Raw genomic sequence first — 26,574 nt, 5'->3', positions numbered from 1 at the left:
CTGCCAGTATTGTTCACACCAACAAGCTGTTCAGCTACCCAGGAGCCAATTATATAGTTGTTGTCATACTGATGACGTTTGGCATCCTCAACTGGTCAGAAGCACTACTGCGTCACAGCACTCAGTTCCCAGGTTCAATTCCAGCCTCGGGTGACTGTCTGTCTGGAGTTTGCACTTTCTCCCCATGTTTATGTGGGTTTCCTCCGGGTGCTCCGTTTTTTTCCCACAGTCCAAAGATGTGCAGGTCAGGTAAATTGGCCATGCTAAATTGCCCACAGTGTTAGGTGCATTTGTCAGAGGGAAATGGGTCTGGGTGGGTTACTCTTTGGAGGGTCGGTGTGGACTGGTTGGGCCGAAGGGCTTGTTTCCACACTGTACTGAACCTAATCTAATCAAATCAGCAACCTGTTGCCAGCTGCAACTCACTTTGTAAACAAATTTTAGATCTGGCCCAATGACAGATATCATCCCTTGCTGCTTGACAAAGAAGCAGTGTTAACACCACACATAATGGTTTTCAGTAACTTGATTTTAAAAGTGCTGCCATTTCTTCCTCATTCCTTTGCTATCAAATAGTCATTCTCCCTAATCAGTCCATGATCAAAATCAAAGAAAAATAATAAGACTATGTTTATATTTAACCTATCAACACATTTTTTGTAGCCTTCTTATGTTCCTTTGTATCATCGGCAAAATAGACTGGCGCTGTTTTCATTAGAGTGTTGGATGCTGAGGGGTGACCTTATAATAGTTTGTAAAATCATCAGAGGCATTGATAGGGTGAGTAGTCAAGGTCTTTTCCCCAGGGCAGTGGAGTTCAAAGCTAGACGGCACAGGTTTAAGGTGAGAGAGGAAAGATTTAGAAGAGACCTAAGGGGCAACCTTTTCATGCAGAGGGTGATGAATGTATGGAAAGGCTGGTATAATTGCCACATTTAAAAGCATCAGGCTAAGTATATGAACAGGAAGGATTTAGAGGGATATGGACCAAATGCTGGCAAAATGGGACTAGATTTATTTAGGGTATTTGGTCAGGATGACTGAATTGGACCAGAGGGTCTGTTTTCATGCTGTACAGCTCTCTGCCTAACATATGATAAGTCTGTAGTTTCCCATTTTCTGACCCTCCCCTTTTTGAATAAAACAGTTACAGTTGCTCTCTTCAAATCTGATGAGACAATCGGCAACTCAAGAGAGGCTTGGAAAATTAAAACTAATGAATGCATCAACTATCTCATTAGTGACTTCTTTTAAGATCCTACGATGAAGTCCATTAGGACCAAAGCACTTGCCAGTCCACAATTAACAATTTACTCAGTACCGTTTCTATGGTATTGTAAATTTTTTTTTGAGTTCCTCTCTTCCTTTCATTTCCTGTGTAACATCGTCAAATTGTGTGGATCTTCAACAACTTTGACTTGAACTCCTTCATAGCAATTACCTGATACAATAGTGCTGAGCCAGATTTGCATGTCACCAGTGTACATTCAGAAGCTAATCCTTTACCATTGAATTATGTCACCAAAGTGTAGGTGAAGCAGAAGGGTCCAAGGGCTGATTGTTGTAGAAATTCAAGGAAATGGTGCAGGAGCATGCAGAGGAATAGTAGCTAGACATACTCTTTGTTATGATAAAGTAGGTAAGAAAGCAAAAATGACAGATACAGGAGACTGCCTGAAATAGGATGGTGTGATTGACTGGAGCAAAGTCAGTAGAGCAATATCATTCATATATCCTCTGTATAAATCAAGCTCTCAGAAGCAAACATTAGTTAAATGCTCATCCCTCAGTCCACATATTCACAAGGAATATTTTCTTTGCACATTTTCTCAGAATCCCAACTTATCAACCTTTCACTGTCAATAAATATCTGAATCCTGATTCGGGGTGTTTGAAAGACTGGAATCACAAGCCAATTGATCAGAAACGGTTCTGTGTAGATATTCGCTCAAATTATTTGATTGCCTCACATTTCATTAAGAAATTAAATGACTGAGTGACTTGATTTTTGTCAGCGTGCTCACGGGTGGTTAGGTTGCAGTTTTTTTGTTGCAGTAGTGTTGAATATTTGCTTTTTATTTTTGGTCATTGTTGGAACCTTTGTTTTCAATTACAGGAATCTTCATACAAAGAGAAACATGGAGCAGTGATTAATTCTGGATTCGCTGATCAGATATTTGGTGAAATATGAAGGCAACGCGTTCAAGAAATCTATTTGTTCAAAGCATTTTATCCTGCAGAGGAGAGAAAATTAACTAGTGTTGCAGGGACCTTCGCTGAGAGAAAACTGACTGGGGACAGAATGGATGGGATAGCTTTCATAAATTCTGGAAATTTTTCCAATTCCTTGAACTCTTCAGAGAAAAATTTTACCTTTGGCCATTATGATCAGTGTTACACTCCAACTGCCATGATATTTGTGCTCGCACTGGTTTACAGTGCCATCATCATCCTTGGAGTTTCAGGCAATCTGCTCCTAATCACCATCGTGATGAAGCAAAAAGAAATGCACAATGTTACAAACATCCTGATTGTCAACCTATCATTCTCCGATCTGCTCATCAGTGTCATGTGTCTGCCCTTCACATTTGTCTACACGTTCATGGACCATTGGATATTCGGTGAGGCCATGTGCAAGCTAAATTCCATGATCCAATGCATCTCGATCACGGTTTCTATCTTCTCCTTGGTGCTGATTGCAGTTGAGCGCCACCAATTGATTATTAATCCCCGAGGCTGGAGACCCAATAACAAGCATGCCTACCTAAGCATTGCCATCATGTGGACACTGGCCCTGCTCACATCTCTGCCCTTCCCGCTTTTCCACATTCTGACCGATGAGCAGTTCCATTATGACCTGAAATACTCAAAGGAATTTGCTGGAAAGTACTTGTGCATTGACCAGTGGCCATCAGAAAATCAAAGGCTGGTTTATACTACATGCCTCCTCGTAATGCAGTACTTTGCCCCTCTCTGTTTTATATTCATCTGCTACTTTAAAGTAAGTGGAAGAAGCATTTAGATTTTATAATGGTCTAGTTAGCTTGCATGAGATCAAAGCCAGGTAGGTTTTTAAACCTGGATAGTTGGACTTCTTGGCTGAGTTGCTATATGTTGACAAAATGCAACCTGATGCTGTTTTAAAATAATGATTTAATTTTAAAAGAGCAGCTTCAATTTTTGAAGTCAGCAGCAGGTAGTTATTATGAGTTCTGTCGAAAAACAGTAAGCAGTCATGAAGAGCTGGCAACGCTCATCAAGAATTCCAAGTCGGCTGAATGTGACAGATTGCTTTAATGGAAGAATACATTGTTTAACCATTATTAAAGTAATTATAGTGGACATGCAAACTTGACACTTTTGTGTCTAATAATTGCACTGTTTGCATACATGTCACAATTTCATGCTAATTTCCTGTCATTAACCTCTGGTGATTTTCAAACACCATCATCGTAGTGAAAGTAAAATTTTTATCTGAGAGACACGTAGATAATGACAATCCTGTCACACCTATTTCCTAATCTGAGTTTGAATCTCAATTCTGGCCAAAACTTGAGTGTCCTTTTATGAGCTTTTTGAGTGTTTGAGTTATTTGTAAAAGTGCAAGAGTACTGTCAAAAAGATTTCTTCTTTCAATTATGCCTCTAATTCTCTTACTGAATATGCCAGAAGTTACATGCTTGGGATGTTTTATGGCATGAAGGAACGTACCAGGTTTGCCTGAATGGACTGAAAGGCCAATTTCTGTGTTCTTTGATTCAACAAATCAATCAGCATCAGGGGACAGAACAGATAAATTAATGTACTCTTTCCTAGAAATGGTGAATGTATTTTGATTCAACAGCTACTGTATTTGCTGAGTATTTACAACTTTCCTGTTCTTATTTAAACATTTCCAACAATCTATGTTTTATACTTTTCATAAAGCTCTTGATTGACTGAGGAAGAAGGGGAGGCACGGTGGCTCAGTGGTTAGCACTGCTGCCTCACAATGCCAGGATTCCAGCTCAATTCCACCCTCAGGCATTGTCAGTGTGGAGTTTGCACATTCTCCCTGGGTTGTGTAGGTTTCCTCTGGGTGCTCTGGTTTCCTCCTGCAGTGTGAAGATGTGCAGGTTAGGTGGATTGGCCATGCTATAGTGTCCAGGGATATGCAGGCTAAGCAGACTAGCAATGGGAAAAGCGAGGGTTACAGGGATTGGGTAGTGGGGTTGGACGGTCTTCATAGGGCTGGTGTGGACCTGATGGGCTGAATAGCCTGCTTCCATCCTGTACGGATTCTAAGTTCTAAGAGTAAGCTATTCATTGATCATCTCACCTTCTCATCTGAGCACCATGCAAATTGATTGCAGACAGTTACGATGTGGATAATAGAAGGGGTAGAACAAAATAAGAAAATAAAATTCATAATCGTAGCTTCAATGTTTTTCAATGAAACTGCTTTAAATTCTGTGTAATGCAGACTTTTTTTTCCAGATTGATAAAAGGCTAAGTTTCAAGTGCAAAATAGCCATTCGGTAACTTATTCAGAAGCAACCCAATTACACGTGCCCAGTATTATAAGATTTTCTGATATGCCATCACCACTAGAATAGCATATAATTTGGAAAACATTTCAGAATCAGACCAGAATCATCATGCTGCTAAGCAGTCCTGAACATATGCAAATTCCAGAAATTTCTGCCACATTTGTAATCAATCTCTCTAATATAACACAACATATACAGCTTCCACAGAAAAATTTAGAGAAGGAATTGTGACTTTCATAAGATTGTAAGAATTAAAAATAAGCTGCTTGGAAAGCTTGTTCGGCCATTCGCTAAGATCATGGCTGATCAGCCAATGGTCCTAACTCTACTTTTCTGCTAGTCTCCATTATCCTTGACATCCTTATCAATATGTTCAATGAGCCATCCTCCACACCTCATATGAACAAGAATCCCAGAGATATGAAGAGACAAATTTCTTGCTCATTGCTGACCTAAGTGCAAGACTACTGAAGTTCAACTGTGTCTCCTAGTCCTAGATTCTCCAATGAGAGGAAGCATCCTCTCAGCATCAAACCTGTCCAGACTCCTAGAAATTTAACGTGCATCAATAAGATTACCTTTCATTCTTCTAAACTTCTACGAAATGAAAATGCTTAATGTTTCCTCATAAGAAAACCCATTCATCCCAAGATTCAGCTTAGTGAATTTTCTTTGAACTGCTTCTAATGCAAGTATGCTCTTCCTGAAGTCAGGGGACCAGTATACATGACTCTGGAAAAAACGTCATTAATATCCTGTACAATTATAGAACAATTATAGATAGGATAGTGAAGAAGGTGTTTGGTATGCTTTCCGTTATTGGTCAGAGTGCAGGAGTTGGGAGGTTATATTGTGGCTGTACAAGACATTGGTTAGGCCACTGTTGGGATATTGCTTGCAATTCTGGTCTCCTTCCTATCAGAAAGGTGTTGTGAAACTTGAAAGGTTTCAGAAAAGATTTACAATGATGTTGCCAAGAATGGAAGATTTGAGCTATAGGGAGAGGCTGAACATGCATCAGGGTATTTTCCCTGGAGCGTCGGAGGCTGAGGGGTGACCTAATAGAGGTTTACAAAATTATGAGGGACATAGATAGGGTAAATAGACACAGTCTTTTCCCTGAGGTCAGGGAGTCCAGAACTAGAGGCCATAGGTTTAGGGTGAGAGGGAAAAGATATAAAAGAGGCAATGTTTTTACACAGAGAGTGGTATGTGTGTGGAATGAGCTGCCAGAGGAAGTGGTGGAGGCTGGTATAATTGCAATATTTAAAAGGCATTTGGATGGGTATATGAATCGGAAGGGTTTGGAGGAATATGGGCTGGATGCTGGCAGGTGGGACTAGATTGGGTTGGGATATCTAGTCGGCATGGACGGGTTGGATCAAAGGGTCTGTTTCCATACTGTACATCTCTATGACTCTATGACATGCCTAATTTTATGCTCTATCAGCCTTTTGCTTGTTAACCTTTTGTGATTCATATACAAAGACACCCAGATCCCTCTGTACAGTCACATTCTCCAGACTCTCTTCATTCAAATAAAAAGCTCCATTTCTAATTTTACTGTAAAAATGGACAAGTTCACATTTCCCACATTCCAATCCATCTGCCAAAATGGTGTCAATTCATTTAACAAATTTGCCAGTTTGTGGTGAATGAAAATGATCCATTTACCCTGACTTTTAGTTTCAGTCAATCGTCTTTTCATTCTAATATATCAGTTCCAACACCATGAGCTCTTATTTCTATCAAAGCTTATCAGCAAGCTTTGATTTGAAATCGTGAATGTCTTTTGGAGGTCCAATAGACTACATCTAATGGTTCCGCTTCATTCACTAGCACAGGCTATCCCCAACACAATATTAATACAATTATCCAACAGAATCTTCCATTCTCAAAACCATAATGATTTTGACTGACGGTATTCTGAATTTTTAAATGACATGCTATTGCTTTCTTAAAAACAATGCTGGTGTGATGCCAGTTATGTAAGCCATACGTTCTGAAGATTGCTGAATTATTTCAAGCAGCACATCTTTCAGCTGTCCATACAAGCAACGTACTGACCATACTCAACCATCATACCCTTGCAAAATGCATAACACAATGTCTAGCTTCAAATGTAAATCTGTAATTGGACATTTGTGGATAAATCTTAAGGTGCAAGCAATCACACTGACAACCAATTAAACAATTATCAGTTTGACTCACAGTGTGGTGCGCTTGTGTGTAATGGAAGCTACATATATTAATATACTTGGCCCTGTCCTTTATAGACAGAACGAACATATGCACACATTGTGCAAAATAGGGTAACAGCCATCCACTGGTTGATCTCTCTGGGCAATGTCCTACCCAATCAACTTGACCAGTTTAAAATTTAATCAAAGCCTTACTGTTAACTGTTAATCAATATTTGTGGATGCATGCTTCATGATAGTACCTCTACGTATCAAACTCCACTTGCAAACCAATGAGCTTTCTCCTCGAGTGCAATAAAATGCTGGTTTTGCCCTTGAATTGATATTCTTGCAAATTTTCCAAATGACCGCAAGATGAAAGGCTTGACAAAGTGTATTGCTTTTCACCGATAATAAGAGATTCTGGCATTTTCCCAGTGATACATGAGACTAGCTTAAACTTTCTTGCTTTCTGTCTCCCTACTGTATTGAATTTGCATTTTGCATTGTGGAAGATTACAACTAAAGCAGTATTACTGTTGCCATGTCCACCCACTTCTCAATTTTTATCTATTGGAAATTATACCAGCCTGGAAATTGCTGAATAATGTGTTTTATATATATGCTTAATATATTATCATCTAATTTATTTCTCTATTCTTTTGACAGATCTGTTAATTTATTTAAAATAAACAAGTTAGTATCTCTTGTGAAAAATGCTGAGACCAAATATCAGACATGTCAAGTGTCTATAATGAAAAGTAACTCTTCAGTTATTCCAGGCTTTTTCCAGAGGACATTACACTCTGTAAATTATATCCCTATCTTACTTGTACTCCAAACATGGATCTCCACACACTGGGACTTTCGAATCAGGGAATAAATCAGATGTTACCTAATTTACTGGTCTCTCTGTCACACAGCATGTAGGTTTCTGAATCAGAAACATGAAATCATGTGAATTTTACCCTTCATTTCCTACCCCTGTAGGAAATGTTCAGGATATTAAAGGTCTCCAGTTAAAAGAATAAACCATTTTTTATAAATAGCTGTACTAACGATTTAGCTAAACATTCAATTGATAACATACTTTATATTGAAAGCCACCTTAATACATTTAAATTTGTTTTAATTATAAAATCCTGAAATTACAACATGAAGAGTGTTGTGCCTACACAAGCATTAATTCCTTTTGAGAAGCATCTACATTAATCAGTTTTCTTATCTACTCCTAATTTTTCTTTAATTTTCTGTGATCTGACACATAATTTAATCTTACAGTCAGTCTACTGTTTAGCATCACAGTGAATGAGCAAGAAAACCCATGTGACTTGAATTGGTTTGTCTGCTCACTCTAACAGACATTTGCTGTGACCTTGTACTTGAATCTCTAACAAAACTGATCACAATTCCTGCCAATTCTCTTCATCTGGTGTGACACCAAGAAGGAAAACAGAAAACAAACTCTTGACTTTCACAGCAAGGAACTTTGCTCCTGGTATTGGTAATGTATAAATACCATGGGGAGCTGAGTACCAGAATTTTAATAAACTTAGTACATTTTTATTTTACAATATACGAAGCTGTCATTTTGAAAATTGAAACATTTTTCTTCTTATGAGTTTCTCCATAGTGTTTTTTTTAACTCAGGTATTATTTACTGGAAATTATGTAGTTAAAAACACAAACTTCTGTGTGCAAGTATATTTCAGAAGCATAAGTAAAAAAAGTTCCTGTAGGAGTTAATGAAAGAAGTAAAAAAATCACTTAGTTGCTTCCAATTAATGTGCATCCCAAAGGATCAGTTGGAACTCAGAGCTCTATCTCAACAGTTACTGTTATCCTTTTCTTTCCTCTCCCTTCCATAAACAATTTAAGTGGAGACAGTAATTTAGTTCGTGATCCAAATCAATTCTGCGCAGAGCTCATAATGAATGTTCATGAATAAATGAGAGGTTTAAAACCATTGATAGAAAAATTCAACTACCATTAGTTTCCATTAAACAATGAATAGAATGATATACACGTAGTCATTGATCTGGACTTAGATTGTAACTAGACCATAGAACATAAGAGGTAGGAGCAGATGTAAATCATTCAACCTATCATGCAGGCTGATCCTCCATTCAATGACATAGAATCTCTGTAGTATGGAAGCAGGCCATTCAGCCCATCAATTCAATACTGACCCTCCAAAGAACATCCCATCCAAATCTAGCCCCATACCCTTTCCTTGAAACCGGACACCTACAAAGGCCAATCCACCTAACCTACATATCTTTGGACTGTGGGAGGAAACTAGAATACCTGGAGGAAATCCACACAGACACGGGTAGAATGTGCAAACTCCACACACAGTCGCACAAATTAAATTAAACCCAGGTCCCTGTCGTGGTGAGGCAGCAGTGAGACCCACTGAACTACTGTGCCACCTTTCTGATCTCATAATTCTCAACTCCACTTTTGTCCTCTATCTCATAACCCTTCATTCCTTTATGTTTAGAATTCTGTCTATCTCAATCTTGAATATACTTAATGATCTAACCTCAATTACAATTGTGGTTCTAAAACTTCCATTTGGATACTGCTTTACATATGCAGTATGCGATGATGCCAAGTTGCTGCACCAATTCAGAAGGTACCAGAATTCCAGGAATGATCAGTTGTAAGATCTTACAGTCGGAAATGTATTTCTATAACCTCAAAAATCCAGCAGTTGATGCTGAACTTTCAAAATGTATTGGATAAATTGCCACATCACAGATTTGATACAAAATTGGTTGTGCAGCAGAAAGAAGAGAGATGTGACTTTTTCTTAGACAGGAGGAAAATATATAATAATATATAATAACATATCCTGGGAGACTGCATTAGGCCCAATACTTCTTTTGATGTATCATACTGATTAGGCCTAGAATTATACAGCAGAATCTCAAAATTTGTAGACATAAAATTCTGAGAAGTGATACACATTAAGTCAGATAGTTGCAGATTTCAGGGGTTCAGGAGGACAAAGATAAATTAGTCAAATGGGCAGTACAAGGCAGAGGAATATTAATGCAAAATAGTGTGATGTGATTTATTATGGAATGAAGAATGAGGATTGAGGGTGTATGCTAAATGGTACGGTTTTAAAGGAGAAGTGAGCCCTAGATTTGCATAAAGGAATCGTTGAAGTTGACAGGTTCGCTTTATAAGTCACTTTTAAAAAACAACATTCTTGGTTTTATAAACACAGGCATAGACTATAAAAGTAATGAAATCTTCATAACTGACAGATTACTGTGTTCATTTACATGCACTATATAAGAGTCCTAGATATCAAACTGGGGAGATTTATAGACTCCACCAGTCTGTGTGGAGTTTGTACATTCTCCCCGTGCCTGCGTGGCTTTCCTTCTGGTTCCTCCCACAGTCCAAAGAAGCGCGAGTTAGGTGGACTGGCCATGCTATATTGCTTATAGTGTGCAGGGATGTAATGGTTAGGTGGATTAGCCATGGGAAATGCATGGTTAGGGATAGGGCAGTGGGGCTGGACAGAGTGGGATGCTTTTCAGTGAGTCTGTGTGGACTTGTTGGGCTTTATGGCCAATTTCTACACTGTTGGGATTCTATGACTCTATGACTGCAGTTCAGTTTCACACTGCTTATTTTCATGTGTTGTTCTGATTGAAAATGAAAGCAATTATAAAGCTACCGCTTTGATTTTCCTTTCATCTAGCTTTAGCACATGTTATTCATATCAACTCACCTCTTTTCTTTACAATCATGAAGTAAAATTTCATATTGTTTGGTGATGACAAAAACCATAGCTCCCATTTTCATTCTTGGGTTGAATATACAGAGACGGCAGAATTCCAGGTCCTGTGGATTCAAAAGTTCAATTGACTATCCCTGTGTACTTTTGAATACGGATTACATTTTAAAATATATAGGACAGCAAATGTGCGATGCTTCTAAGGTAGTAATCTGATTAAACTGTTTAATTTATGTAGTAAACAGACCCAGTTTAAATTGTTTTTAACTGTCATTCTGAATTGAAGAACTGAAATTTTCCAAGGTACTTATAAATAGTATTTTTTTTAAAAATGATCTCCCATGGTGTTGTTCAACGATTTACACAAGCCTTACCTCCTGGATACACTTTATTGTGATCTGATTGGTTAGACGGTCTGGGATATGATTTGGTTGAAGGGAAACGGTCTCTGGTTATGACCTCTGACTAGTTGAATTGACAGGCTTGGCCTAGATATCCAATATCATACTTGTTGGAAGATAGATGCTGTAAATTTCGTGATCTGGTTTTACAATGTCAAGGATTTGTTTAACACTTCGTATCTATGATCTGGTTCATTGTTGGAAGTTGATGATCACAGAGATATTAGACAATGGCAGACAAAAAACTGAAATTCTCTTTTGTCATGATTTTGACAAATCTAAATGATTGCTAGCACCTCAGCTAAAAATAAAGATGCATTTTATTTATGGAAGCATATTAAGCATTTGATGATTGCCACTTAATGATTATTCATCCTATAACTTCATAGCCTGAAATAAGTACAAATACCATGACAATTTGTTTTCTTTTTTTACTGTTATTTCATCTCCTGGACATACTCTGCAGTGCTTTATCTCCTTGGCAGATATGTCTCTATCCGCATTAGGTGCCCTTTAACACCTTGCCATTGGCCATTCTTCATTCGTTAGCATAGATGCTGACTCTCCTTTGACAGTTCAAACAGAAGGCCATTACAATGGATTCAGATTCTGTCTTCATCTGACCAAAGACTTACAGTCAGTTGGTGACAGAAACAATTTAAATTCTGTCTGTTTACTATGTAAATTAACCAGCTTGATCAGATTACTACACTATCTTAGAAGCATCTCACATTCGCTGTCATTTGTATTTTAAAATATAAATTGTACTCAAAATTACACAGCATAACCCCTAAGTACAGAAACTCAGTTATTACGCATCTACTATGTTTTTACTATCTATGCTACTTAACTCTGTGATCTGCCTTTATTGCTTGCAAGACAAAAGTTTTTCACTGTGCCTCCATACACATGACAATAAATTCAATTCAATTCAATTGAGGCACTCTTGCTGCCATTGTGTTAACTCAAGCAGACACTGGTATGGCATGGCATTGGTGTGTCTCTGTCCTAATGGCTCGGCTTAGAGTCCGTTAACCAGTTGACCAGGGAGCCATTTCATGATTATAGGATATTACCGAGTAATAGCTGATCTCTAGGAGAGAATGTTGTGAATGTTATAAATGAGTGTGAGTTGAGTGGCTAAATATAAATTGAAAACTTGTTTTTTCTTCAAAAGATATATGTGCGTCTAAAGAGGAGAAACAACATGATGGAGAAGATGAGAGAGAACAAGTACAGGGCAGATGAAAACAGAAGAATCAATATTATGCTTATTTCCATTGTAGTAGCGTTTGCAGTCTGCTGGCTGCCCCTCAACATCTTCAATGCGGTTTTTGATTGGAACTATGAGGCCATCAATAATTGCCATCACAATCTAGTTTTCTCCATATGTCATCTGACAGCCATGCTGTCGACCTGCACAAACCCCATCTTCTATGGATTCCTCAATAAAAACTTCCAGAGGGACTTGCGTTCAATTCTCCATTACTGCAAGTGCAGCTCTCGAGAGGAGGACTATGAAGCTATTGCTATGTCAACCATGCAGACAGAGATTTCCAAGAGTTCGCTGAAACAAGCAACACAAATTGCTTGAGATGAAGTGATTCCAAAATCGTGGCTTCTGCAGAATAAACAGCAATTGGTCTACGTGGCCTCAGCAAATAAATATTAAGAAGGATCATATTGGAGAAAAATCACAATCATGAATTACTGGTTTAAGAACTATGAAACTTCCAAAGTTTTAAATATTTTGAATAAGTGATTCATTCTAACTTTATTTTTGATTTCTACATGATTGTGAGTAAAACTGCCCTTCCTGTGGTCACAACTGCATAAAAGCGAACCGAGGATGGAGAAATTACACTCATACAGCCTCGGACTCTTCATTTGCTCTTGGAATAAGGAAGACTCGAGCACAGCCCATCATAGTTTCCCTCCAGTAACCTTAGTTAAATGATGCAGATATTTTATTTTCAAACTGATTGGCATATAAAGAGCTGTTTACAGTGATATTTGTATCATCAAAATTGTCAAAGGAGGGGTGAAGGAGTAGCATTTCCTTCAGACAGAGAGGGAAATAAAGGAGAAGCTAATTTATCCTATTTCCCATGTGCCTCCAGCAGCAGAGAACATTGGTTTTTTTGAATTTCCTTCTAATGAGCATCAGAAGGAAATCGAAAGCATTTTATTGAGGAAGCGTTTCATTTTATAAATAACATGCTTTTCTTTTTCCAAGTTCATGACTGTTACAGGCAAAGCAGCATGTGCAGATTGTTCCAAGATGTTTTACATGTTTTATGTGACAGCCATATTCTCTTTACCAGTAAGCTGTGGAATTCTGTTGCCAGTATTGTAATATTGCTGTAAATGTGATGCATGACAATCTTTGGAAAGACTTACCATAGTCAGCCGGTATTTCTCAAAGGAAACTATTTTCTAAGACATAAATCTACCACTGCTGGGACAAACCAGGCTTAAAAACACTTACACTGGGCCATGAGAAGAAAAGACTGACAACATTTGGCAGTGAAATGGTGCCAAAGCATGATGCACCAAAACGAACTTTATTTCGTGAAAATTACGTGTGATTACATGATTCATGAGTGGATTGTTTTACAATGTTATCTTATTGGAAAATATTCAGTATATCCAAGTCTGTGCATATTTGATGTTAATATATTGACGGATAAAAGCTATACAGGAATCAATATATTTTGACTGTACTATAACAATTTCAGGAGACAGTTAAAGATAAGAGGATGGAATCAAATGAAGATCCCTGGAGCATGAAGTGATACAGGTAGGGCACTTAACTATGCAGGAAGTGAAGTGTCTGCTTCCTGATAGTGTGGGGATGAATGCTGAAAAGCAAATTAGCAGAGGAAAGGTGGATCATGGTTTCGATGGCAAGCAGCAGAAATTTATATCTGATGTATTAGCATGTCATGCATATTCTTAAAACACAGAGTTACCAGACTAAATTGTACCTTCGTGATTAAGTCATTAACAAACGTGTGATGTATGGATTTCAGTAAGGCATTTGATAAGGTTTCCCTCAGTAGGCTCATTCAGAAAGTTAGGAGGTATGGGATACAGGAAGGTTTGGCTGCCTGGATGCAGAATTAGCTGGCCAAAAAAAGACTGTGAGTGGTAGTGGATGGAAAGTGTTCCGCCTGGAGGTCAGTGACCAGTGGTGTCCCGCAGGGATGTGTTCTTGAGCGTCTGCTCTTTGTAGTTTTTTTAAATGACTTGGATGAAGAAGTGGAAGGGTGAGTTAGTAAATTTGCCGATGACACAAACGTTGGTGATGTTGTAGATAGTGTTGAGGGCTATTGCAGGCTACAACAAGACATTGACAGGATGCAGAGCTGGGCTGAGTGACTCATTTTGGAAGGTCGAATTTGAATGTTGCATACAGCGTTAAAGGCAAGACTCTTGACAGTGTGGAGGAACAGCAGGATCTTGAGGTTCACGTACATAGATCTCTCAAAGTTGCCACCCAAGTTGATAGGGGTGATAAGAAGGCGTACAGTGTTTTGGCTTTCATTAACAGGGGGATTGAGTTTAAGCCGCGAGGTTTTGCTACAGCTCTATAAAACTCTGGTTAGACTGCACTTGGAATATTGTGTCCAGTTCTGGTCGCCTCATTATAGGAAGAATGTAGATCTTTAGACAGGGAGCAGAGGAGATTTACCAGGATGCTCCTGGATTGGAGGGCATGTCTTATGAAGAGAGGTTGAGTGACCTTGGACTTTTCACACTGGAGAGAAGATGGAAGAGAGGGACTTGATCGAGGTGTATAAGGTAATGAGAGGCAGAGATAAAGCAGATAGCCAGAGACTTTTCCCCAGGGCAGAAATGGCTGTCATGAGGGGTCATAATTTTAAGGTGATTGGAGGAAGGTATCGGGGAGATGTCAGAGATAGGTTCTTTACACAGAGAGTGATGGATGCATGGAATGCACACATTAAGGACATTTAAGCGACTGCTGGACAATCACATGGACAGCAGTAAATTGAGGTGTGTAGGTTAGGTTGGTCTTAGATTAAGGTAAATGCTCAGTACAACATCATGGGCTGATAGGCCTGTACTGCACTGTACTGTTCTATGTTCTATATGCCTTTATATCCATGTTTGGTGGCATGAAGCAAGTGACAGATTCCTGCTGAATTTGGAGTGAGTAAGAGTCAGTCTTCTGGCATGCGACGTATGTTGAAACATGGGACAGGAAGCTTAGCAGTTTTATTGAGTTCAGCTCGCAATTGAATTGGAAGCAACTCAGAGAAAGGAGAGCCTGGGCAATTGGAACAGGTCAGTGGTGAGGTTGGAAGAGTCATGAGTAACTTGTTGCAGATCACATGAGTAGAGGTAAGATAGAGGGTGACAGTTGTTAGGTATATGATGTCAGGGGACAGCTCAAGGTCAATGCACGCTTTATCAAGGTTGATGGGTGGCTCAAGGATCACAGGTACTGGGGTTGACAGCTTCACCAACTGGAAACATTGGTGTCACTGGCAGAGTGGAGAAGAAGGAGGACCAGCAGACTCTTGGACAACCCTGCGATGGCATGCTTCAGGTAGATTTCCAAGGCATGATGAACCTTTCAGAGTTCAGGACAAAAAAGGGGCTTGTGGATACTGAAGTGCCTCATCCCCTCTTACCTAGCTAATGGCCAGTGGGGCGTAGAGCCTGTGGCCAGACCAGTGAAGTGAGGGACCAAGCATATATCTGGCAGGTGTTGTGCTTTTATTCTGACCTTGCTATGCCATAGCAATCGCTAGCCTCTCCAAGGGGAAATCTAGGCACTCATATTCTGGAGCCCTGACAGAACTGATAGCTTGCATGGTCTACTCCACTATATGCTTTACAAAGCGTTGGAATCTTTGCCAGATGTTGATCAGGAATCAGATGTCACATCCTCCAACAGCTGTTGCGTGGCAGTCACCAGATTGTGACTCTGAATTTGATCAAGAATTCATGCCCACTGATGGAATTGTCTCTGCACTGATGTTTCATGTCATCACCTGGAGAGCTGGAATTCTGGCTTGCAGAAAACTGAGCTTGACGTGGCTTCTGAATGTGAGAACCTGTGGTACAAAATGCAAAGAATTAGTTAGAGGGTATGCACAGTCCCATTTCCCAGTTCAGTGTCATTTCTCCTGTCTGCCCAGTTCTTGATACCAGTTTGCAGATATTCCAACTCTTCTGTTGTTACTCTTGCCTGGTCGTCAGGAATTGAGCATCCGTTCTTGCTCTTCAGCCAGGTTGACCATCTCCTCCTGTAGAAGGGTCAATATAAAAGCTCAGGAACACTACCATCAGTCTCTGATCACTGATGGAAAATACTTTCCTTTTGCAGGCAGACAAATGGACAGCAATAGACAGCAAAGTCCTTTTGCTAATCTCAGATACCCCTGTTTGAAATATATTACACATTCACACTCTACAACTGGTACAAGCTTCATAACCTGTAGTAGCTCATTCATATGCAGTCCTCATGTGTCACCTACCATTGATGCTTAAAACCTAAACTCCTGCCTGTCATATCTCTTGCACATTTATAGCACTTGATGCTATTGCTACTTTGCAGTGAATCAGTGTAGTCACTTAATCCTCGTGAGGGACAGGAAGTCATTGAACCTTTTGTGAAATTGGATCCAATGTCAGGACTGAATTTCAGAAATGTCCAGATACATGTAGGAGGGTTACAATTTGGAGAAACATCTGCAGGGAGGCACTGCTGAACCATCAGGCTAATATTCTTACTGCTGACATGTACATACTTTAGAATAATGCATCAGCAGTTCTTTGGGAGTGAGTGGCATCACTCAAGACGTGCAGCTGAGACAGTCTGAATGACACTACTGTTTCATAACAAATACCAATTAAATACGGCATCTTACAATTGGCCAGACCCCTCAACTCTGCATAGCTAATTGACCACTACCCAGATTTCATTTGGCCAGCTGTCGCACCTCTGAACTGAAACTCTGTTCATTTGAGAGGGATGCATAGAGTCAATAGCCAGAGATGTTTCCCCAGGGCAGGGGTGACTGGCACGTGGGGTCATTGTTTTAAGATATTAGGAGGAAGGTATGGAGGGGATGTCAGAGGAAGGTTCTTTACGCAGAGAGACGTGAATACATGGAATGCGTTGCCAGTGGTGGTGGTGGAAGCAGAGTCATTAGGGACATTTTAGCAACTGCTGGACATACACAGTGAATTGAGGGGTGCGTGGGTTCGGTTATTTTATGTTAGATTAGGAATAATCCTCAGCATAACATTGTGGGTCTGTGCTGTACTTTTCTATGTTCTATTTCCTGCCATTGGGCCACTTGCTGCTACAATATTCCACACAATATTTCATATGCTGTCATGTACAGATTATCCCAAAGAATGCATGGTACTCCTATTTCAATGGCAAAATTTCTGCCTCTGAATCTCAGATGTTAACCCAAAGTTTGTTCCCCTTCTCTGTTGAGTTAGCTCATCTCGGTCAAACCAACAGTGAAGGCACCTCTTCCCATTCCTAACAGCAATGAGAAAATCATCCAAGTCTCCTCACCATTCAACCATGTCTATGTTTCAAAAAAGACTTTACTGATTGGAAGGATGTTAGATTAGGTTACTTACAGTGTGGAAACAGGCCCTTCTGCCCAACAAGTCCACACAAATCCGCAATCCACCCATACCCCCCCCTTTACCCCTTACCAAACACTACGGGCAATTTAGCATGGCCAATTCACCTGGCCCCGCACATCTTTGGACTGTGGAAACCGCAGCACCCGGAGGAAACCCACGCAGCCAATGTGCAAACTCCACACAGTCAGTCGCTGAGGCGGGAATTGAACCTGGGTCTCTGGCACTGTGAGGCAGCAGTGCTAACCACTGTACCACTGTGCTGCCCACTAAAGTAGTGAAAGGTATGATTTACATACCAGAAGTCACACGACACCAGAAGAAACCAATATGTTTATTTGAAATCACAAACTCTTGGTGTGCTGTTCCTTTGTCAGGTGCACTCCAAAAGCTTATGATTTCAAATAGACCTGTTGGACTGGAACCTGGTGTCGTGTGATTTCTGACATTGTTCAGCCCAGTCCAACACTGGCACCTCCATTTCATGGCTTAAATATTACTTTCTTTCCTCTGATCTGCTGGAAGTCTGTCTGGTTGCTTTGTGAGGTCAGGATCAAATGCAAACGTGACATTCACACTAAGGTAGAGTTTTAACATGCCATTGTCTCAATGATGAATACTAATCATGTAATTAAGATGGCAGAGGGTGATTACGTTAGTGGATCAATCTGTATAAATCTGTTCTCTCACCCTTCAGTGTTATATGTTGAAATAACTCTACAGAGGCCAGTATCGCATCATGAAGTCAACCTTTATTTACACGTGCACAATACTTGACATCAGTCTGAAATTTTCAGAGCCAGCTCTCAGAGTCAACAGAATGTCTGATACTCCTGTTCTTTGCTGTCAGCTAGGACTCTCTGATTTGGCCAGTTAACTGGTCCAGTCAGGGAACTCATATTCTATGAGGTTCACTTGGCTGACCTCATTATTTCATCCCTACCCCTCTAAGTCTAGGGACATAATCTTTTTTTTTAAGCCTCTCCTGAGGTGTTTTTGCACCAGGCCTGGTTCCTCTGTCTCAGCCTCGGACATGGGCAGCATGTCTCGGATCATAGCCTGCCTCCTGTGCCCAGAGCGTTTCAGGAGAAATTCATTATCTCTTTTAGGCAGTAGAGGTGTCGAGATTGCGACATCTGCTGTGTCCATTTCAGACCTCATACTTTCTTCAACGGGGTTAGGGAGGAATCATGGGTTCCAACAACGTTTCCATCTGCACTAAGGGGGCCTTTTATGTTTTGCTCCTGCCCAGTTTGCAAATTTGCAGTTTTCATGTGGCCTACGTGCTGATTCAGGACTGCCTCACCTACTCAAACGTTGTACATCATGGGTCCTGACCTCGTGTTGACCTTACCCATGCTGGGCCATTTCTGTGGTTTGGACACCAAACTTCATCCCCTGAGGTAAACTGTCTCTCTCGCTTGATGGAGCCTTGTGTCTGTCATTAGTGTTCCTGATGCAGTTAGGTTTTGCGATTTCCTTGGTGTAAGGAAATAAAAACGGATGTCAATATGTTTACCAGAGAAAGAAAACTTAAATTTTTTTGACTGTCAACTTTGTTTATTTAGTAACAACCTATAGAATATACCCTCTGAGGCATAAGATTATAGGTTCAATACCTCCCATTTCTCCCCCACCAGCACTCCTGGATGCAAATATATGCAGTATATTGGAATATCAGTGTAGTAATACGACACTGATAAAGACATTCTTTAATGATTCATTAAAGGTCTCCTGAAGGTCAATCAATATTCAAGAACATGTGATATGATTGGAGAACGTCAGGTGTCCCTTCATCTATGGGGCCACAGTGAGTGGGATTCTCCACAGGACAGGAAGAGGGCCACCAATAGGACAATCGGGAATTGGTCAGCAGTAGAAGTGTCCAATCTGTACGGAGTGCACTAAAAGGCTCCGGGACTCCAAGAGACCATGATAGGAAAGTAGTCTAGCATTTTCAGATGCACAATCGCAGTTCTTCTGCACATCATACAGCACGTCAATATATATCAAGTGTTCAATGTCCCAAGATCCACAAGAAAATTCATTTGTGATAAAATCACATTGTGCCATTTGTGGGTTATGGAGTTTTTGCAATGGAAAAATAATGTAGAGCGCAACTAGTTAAATAGTAGACTTCTGGTGACAATTAAAATGACCGAATGGATACTTTGCTCTATATTTGTAATAAGTTTTATTTATGGCTTGGAGACAGGAGTGCTGTGTCTTTTTGTAAAAGTGTCCGTGGGATGGAAGGTTAGGCCGTGGGACTCCAACAATGGCATCAGAGGAGTTTCTTCTCTGCCAATGTAAATTTTTTATTTCTTTTCAAATTTTCTTTGCCTGTCTGGTATTGGTTGCAGGCGCACCCCCACCCCATTGACTCATGATTCCTTCTGAATAGAAGTACAGACTCCTTGTTCCCTGCCTCTGATTGGCTAGCTACATTACAGGATTCAGCAGGTCTGGCAGCATCTGTGAGGGGAAGCATTAACATTTTGAACCATTAACTCTGCTTTCTCTCCTCAAATGCTGCCTGAACTGCCGAGTTTCTCCAGCAATTTCTTTTTTTTTGTTTCAGATCTCCAGCATCCAGTCGTTTGTTTCACTTTATTGCATTACATAATTGTTTCTTCCAATCTAAATTTATTAAATTTGAACATATTTGCCTTTTGTGCATTTTATTTTTGTTGGAAACATTTGTTTGACTATCAAAAGAGACTTCAAACATCTTTTTAATAAACAATGGTCAGATAGACTTCAATTTGTGCTGTCACACATTGATTTATGATTTTATTTCAGATTTTAAAGTTGTACATTTTGAAGGATTTTTGCAGCTTACCAAGCCCTCCATATAAAAAAGAATGGATTTCTGTCATGTGTCTTACAGCTAGCATATGAAATGGAATAATATTTTAAAACAATTAGCCATTTTGTGTACTTCGTACTTTGAAGATGTGTAGAGTAAGAAAAAAATTAATTAAACCCAAGAATGGTGACAACAGCTGTATCGTACGTTCAAGAGTTTGTGTTACTTAGGCTTTGTACTGAAATGTTTGTTTTTAATGTGATGTTAGTTATGTACAATAAAGATGAATTATTTGAACTTATCACAACTTGAATTGTCATTCCATAAGTCAATGACATTTTTGTGGGAAAGGCAGCCAACAAGCTACTGATTCAAGTAAATGACAATATTTTCCATTTCTCCCCATCCTAATTATGGAGGGTCACCCTCTGTCCTACTCCACGAAACACTTGAATGAGTACTTCCCACAATCTAATTTAGGAAATGTTTCAGCCATTGCCTGTAATTAGTCAGGGGTATATGGTACATTGTATTTATGTTCTAGTTCCCTACCCGGCATCTGGCTTACGTTGGTCCTGTGCTATAGGGGCCATCAGTGGATACTTACGGGGTTCTGATGTGAGGGCTATTCACTCAACATCCTCAGCAACCATTTCCTCATCCTTTGACTTAAGATCACTAATACCTGCCTCACAGCTCTCCCCGATACTGTATATGTTATCTCTCATGTTCACCTCAGAGCCTCCTGTAACTCGTCCACTATATCCTGAAATGGGCCATGATTCTCCTCCTGATACAGTCTCATGGACTTTTCTTTGACCAGACTATTTTCAGGTCTGCACAATGCTGCTCTGATTCCTCAGCTCTGCAGCACTATGTTAATTCCTTTTCTGTCAAACTGTTGTTAAATTGTCATACACTGACTTTCAACAATTGTGATTGGCTACATTATTTCTCTCTTTCTATATTTTTCTGATTCCTTTGATTGTCCTGCCTTCCCCCCTCAAGTTTCTTCAAAAACTACACCACATCTGCCTGTCTCTCCTAAATTTCATTTCAATTACTCTTCCTCTTGTTGCAATTTATTTTCTTTGAAATTCCATTAACCAAATGTGCCTTCCAAATAGACAAGTAGATTTGGTTCCCTTAACAGTATCGTCACCACTGAAAATTGTTTTAATCCACTGTTCCTTGAATGGAATCTTCGTTTCCACATAGACTTTAATTGTTCCTTCCATTATCTAACCTGATTATTTCTTTATGTTCAACTCTCCTGGCTCCATGACCTGAAGGCTTTTATTCCCAATTTCCATGGTCTGTTGGGTTTACTCTGGATATCAACAACCCAACCCAACAGAATATATGAAATGTTCTTTACTGAAGCAATATATACTACAAAAATACTACAAAGATTTTTCCCTAATAATGCTAATAATCACAAGAGAACCCTACAACATGGACTTGTCTGAAGATCCAACCAGGCTGGTGATCAGCCTCCTCCATCTCAACTTCTAGTTTTTGATCAATCAACTTTCTGAACTAGCTAAAGGTTTGGTGTGAGGTAACATGTTTTGTATTCTTTCCATACAAAAAGGTTGTATATTCCAAGTCCTAACACATCCAGTTTTCTGCAAATGATCACCTTGACAACTAGTTAACATCACAAATGTGTCATATTTTCCAAGTTGGTTTAACCAATGAACTCATTAAGACTTGAAAAGAGGTAGTAGAGGCAGGCACAGTAGATTCATTTAAGGTGCGTCAGGACAGATGCATGAGTAGGTGGGGAGCAGAGGGATGCAGATGCTTAGGAACTGGGTGATAGGTTTAGACAGTGAATTTCCTTTGGCTCAGGCTTGGAGGGCCGAAGGGCCTGTTCCTGCGCTGTAAATTTTCTTTGTTCTTTGTTTTTGCCTTGAATGAACTTTGACACAAAACTTTGTTTCTGCTCACTGTTCATCGCTTTAATAGAACGTAGAAAAGTACAGCACAGAACAGGCCCTTTGGCCCATGATGTTGTGCTGAGGATTATTCCTAATCTAAAACAAAATAACCCAACCTATGCACCCCTCAATTCACTGCTGTCCATGTGCATATCCAGCAGTCACTTAAATGTCTGTAACGATTCTGTTTCCACCACCACTGCTGGCAATGCATTCCATATATTCACAACTCTGCGTAAAGAACCTAAGTCTGATGTTTCCTCCATACCTTCCTCCTAATATCTTCAAACTATGACCCCTCGTGGCAGTCAATCCTGCCCTGGGGAAAAGTCTCTGGGTATTGACTCTACCCATGCCTCTTATTACCTTGTATGCCAGGTGAAAGTGAGGACTGCAGATGCTGGAGATCAGAGTCAAGAGTGTGTTGCTGGAAAAGCGCAGCAGGTCAGGCAGTTTCCGAGGAGCAGGAGAATCCGTGTTTCTGGCAAGAGGCCTTCATCAGGAAAGCCCTTCATCACTTTTATACCATCTGATCATCTGCATGATAGTTACACAGCACAATTCTACTACATTCACAAATTCAGCTAAAACATAATCCACAGTATCAATTTATTGAAAGGGCATAGAATAGAATCGCAGTTATAAAAGTTAAATGAGTATTTCTTGGAGCCTACTGGAAGCTAATTATGTGCAACGCCATCCTTAAAAACAAAGCAAGACACAAACCAAAATGCCTGTGATATTTTCGCTCATAGAGTTTACTTGAGTAAAGTGGCCAGTTATAATTCATTTATGATTTATTCCTTAACTGTGTCTGTCTGGCTTTGTGTGAATGTAGGGGCTGGGTGGTGCAGTTAGAACCAAAGAAGATTGGGTTTCAATCATAGAAATTAGTTAGATTACCTATTGCTTGACCTTGCGCTGCTGAAACTACCATATTTTAATAAATTGCAAATCTTTGGTTTAAGCTATAAAACTGGTGTCTGGTATTGGTTGTTCACAAAGTCTGGTTAGGAGCCAATGGGGTCAATTTTGAGAATCACTGAATATCTGAATTTTACTGTGTTGCGAATGCAGGGATAAGGAAGCTTATTTGATTTGACTATTTGTCTTCATGTTGTAACGGTAGACAGCTGGCAGTATTGGCCGGATTGGACTTGTTCTGCTTTTTGCGCAGGACATACTTAGGTAATTTTCGGGATTGTCAGGTAGATGCCAGGGTTCCAGCTGGACTGGAGCAACTTGGCTCCAAGTGTGGTAAGTCCTGGAGCAGACGTCTTCAGTATTATTGCCAGCTGTCAGGGCCCTTTGCCTTTACAGTATCCAATGCCTCTTGCCATTTTTTTCTGTTTCATACCAATCGGCTGAAGACTAGTTTCTGTGATGCTCGCATCTGCTGGGGTAGATTGAGATGGATCATTCACTCAGTTTGTTGCAAATGTTTCAGCCTTATTTTTTGCACTGACATGCCAATCGCCTCCATTATTAGGAATGCAGATGTTTGTGGTGTCCCTCCTCCAGTGAGTTGTCTAATTATTAAATATGGAGTATTTGAAGATGGCCACAAAGACTGTGCACTCTCATTGATTCTGCCATGGACATATGCATCTGCGGCTGACAGATTGATGAGGATGGATACTGAGACAGAATGTACTGAGGGATGCTGATGTTTTCTTCTGGGGACATTGTGTGTCTTATCTGATACCACCAGCATGACTATGTCAGGCTGTTGTTTGACCATCTGTGAGACAAATCAATGGAGGCAAAGGGAACAAATCAATGGAAGCCCCAGAGCAGTACAGAAAGTACAGGGGAAGTAAATTGAGACCAAAGAGTAGGCATGAAAAGCAATGGCAGGAAAATGTAGGGAGAATTTCAAGATATTCTACAAGTATATTAAGGAGATGAGGACAACCAGGAAAAGAATAGGGTTTATTAGGGATCAAGGAAACAATCTGTGTGTGGAGCCAGAGGACATTGTTGGGTACTAAATGAGTACTTCACTTCTGCTTTCGTAGAATGAATCATTGAAACCCTACAGTGTGGAAACAGGCCCTTCAGTACAACAAGTCCACACCGACCCTCCGAAGAGGAATCCGCCCAGACCCATTCCCCCATCCTATTACTCTACATTTACCCCTAACGAATGCACCTAACCTACGCATCCCCAAATACTACGGGAAATTTAGCATGGCCAATTCACCTAACCTACACATCTTTGGACTTTGGGGGGAAATGGGAGCACCTGGAGGAAATCCACGCAGAGACAGGGAGAATGTGTAAACTCCACACAGACAGTTGCCTGAGGCACGAATCAAACCTGGGTCCGTGGCACTATGAGGCAGCAGTGCTAGCCACTGAGTCACTGTGTCACCCCATGGGGAAATTGATTCTTAGTTGTCTGATAGTGAGTTACACACTTAAGGAGGCCACTCGTGGGGAAAGAGGTTGTAGGAACAGAATTTGGGAGAAAGACTGAGAGGTTCTTGAACAGAATGAAGTAGGGAATGAGAAAGTATTTGAGGCTTTGGCAGGCTTAAATGTAGACAAATCCACTGGTCCAGATGAGATATATCTCAGCCTGCTGTGGGATGAAGGAAGAAATCACAGAGGAGCTGACCGAAAATTTTAACTCCTCTGTGGCCAAAGGGGAAGTGTCAGAGGATTGGAGGACAGCTAATGGAATTCCACTTTTCAAGAAGGGTGGTATAGATAAACCAGGATTAAAGACTAGTGAGTCTTACATCGGTGGGAGGGAAACTGTCAAAAGAATTTCTGCAGGAGAGCATTAATCTCCACTTGGAGAGGCAAAGTTTGATCAGGGATAGACAATATGGTGTTGTTAGAGGGAGGACATGCCTAACAATTCTGATTGAATTTTTGAGGAGATGACTAAATGTGTAGATGAGGCTAGTGCAGTTAATATAATTGACGTGGATTTCAGCAAAGCCTTTAACGAGGTCCCATAGAGATGATGATAATGATGATAAAAGAAAATGGGATCCAGGGTAACTTGGCACGTTGGATCGAAAATTGCCTTTGTGGTAGGAGACATGATTGTAGTGCATACAATTACAAGAGGCATAGACGAAGTGGATAGAAAACAAGTATTCTTCTTAGTTTAGGGTGAAATAACCAGAGGAGGCATTTATAAAGTAAAAGTCAGGTGGTTTCAGGGGGATTTGAAGAAATTATTTTTTCACACAGAGGGCAGTAGGAATTCGGAACGTGCAGCCTGGGGAGAGCAGAAAAGATATGTGGATGAAAAGTCACAATATTCAAAACTAGAGGCCAAATGCTGAAAAGTGGATGAATGAAGATAGGTCTGAGCAGATCCATTGGGTTGAAGAGTCCCATCTGTGCTGTAGGACTTTGATAACTCTCCCTCCATTTGGCACTAGAATCTCCAAATGTTAGTAAGTAGGATTTTGCAGGATTGTTAGGTCTGTGTTTGCTGTGATAATTTCTGGTGCCGTGGTCAATACCAGGTGGTCTGTTTGGTTTTATTCTTTTTTTAAAGACAGTTTGGTAATTGGTGGTTAGCACTGCTGCTTCATGGCACCAGAGACAGTGTTCAATTCTCAGTGAGAGTGGGTACTGCAGATGCTGGAGATTAGAGTCAAGGTTAGAATGGTGCTGGAAAAGCACAGCAGGTCAGGCAGCATCCGAGGAGCAGGAAAATTGACGTTTCGGGCAAAAACCCTTCAATTCTAGACTTGGGTGACTAACTGATAGCACTCTCCCCATTTCTGCCAGGTGCTCTGGTTTCCCATAGTGCAGATCAGGTGGATTGGCTATGCTAAATTGCCCTGTAATGTCTATGGATGTGCAGGGCAGGTGGGTTAGCCATGGTGAATTACAGGATTACAGGGATAGAATGTGTGGCTCAGTCTGGATGGGATATTCAGAAGATCTGTGCTCAAATACCAACAAGATCTGTACAATATCCAGTGTTGGGCTGACAGATGGCAAATAACATTCGCATCACACAAAGGCTAGACAATAACCGTCTCCAACAAGAGACAATCTAACCACCACACCTTGATACGTAAAGGTATCATCATCACTATATACCCCTTCCCCTCGACATCCTGGAGGTTACCATTGAACAGAAACTGACCTGGAATAGTCATATAAATACTGTGACTACAAGAGCAGATAAGAGGCTAGGAATCCTGCAGCAAGTAACTTGCCTCTTCAATACATACCTACTTGGCAGTTCCAACAACACTCAAAGAGGCTTGACACTATCTAGAACAAAGCTGCATTCTTGATTGGCACAACTATATATTTAATCAGTTCCTCTACCACTGACA

The 26,574-nt window shown here is 40.2% G+C and overlaps 1 protein-coding gene across 1 annotated transcript in view; it reads left to right on the top strand.

The window, feature by feature from the left end:
• npy1r (neuropeptide Y receptor Y1) overlaps positions 1–12,496 on the top strand; it is a 40,501-nt gene extending 28,005 nt beyond the window's left edge. The window contains exons 2-3 of the mRNA XM_060832838.1: positions 2,117–3,001; positions 12,045–12,496. Coding sequence (XP_060688821.1) covers positions 2,303–3,001; positions 12,045–12,461 — 1,116 coding nt within the window. The 5' untranslated portion in view covers positions 2,117–2,302 and the 3' untranslated portion in view covers positions 12,462–12,496. The remainder of the gene's footprint in view (positions 1–2,116; positions 3,002–12,044) is intronic.
• Positions 12,497–26,574: the final 14,078 nt, after the last annotated feature.

The sequence above is a fragment of the Hemiscyllium ocellatum genome, chromosome 1 (genome assembly GCF_020745735.1).
Source record: "Hemiscyllium ocellatum isolate sHemOce1 chromosome 1, sHemOce1.pat.X.cur, whole genome shotgun sequence".
In the NCBI taxonomy this organism is placed as follows: Eukaryota; Metazoa; Chordata; class Chondrichthyes; order Orectolobiformes; family Hemiscylliidae; genus Hemiscyllium; species Hemiscyllium ocellatum.
The sequence above is the reverse complement of the archived record's forward strand: the minus strand, read 5'-3'. Positions and strand labels throughout refer to the sequence as shown.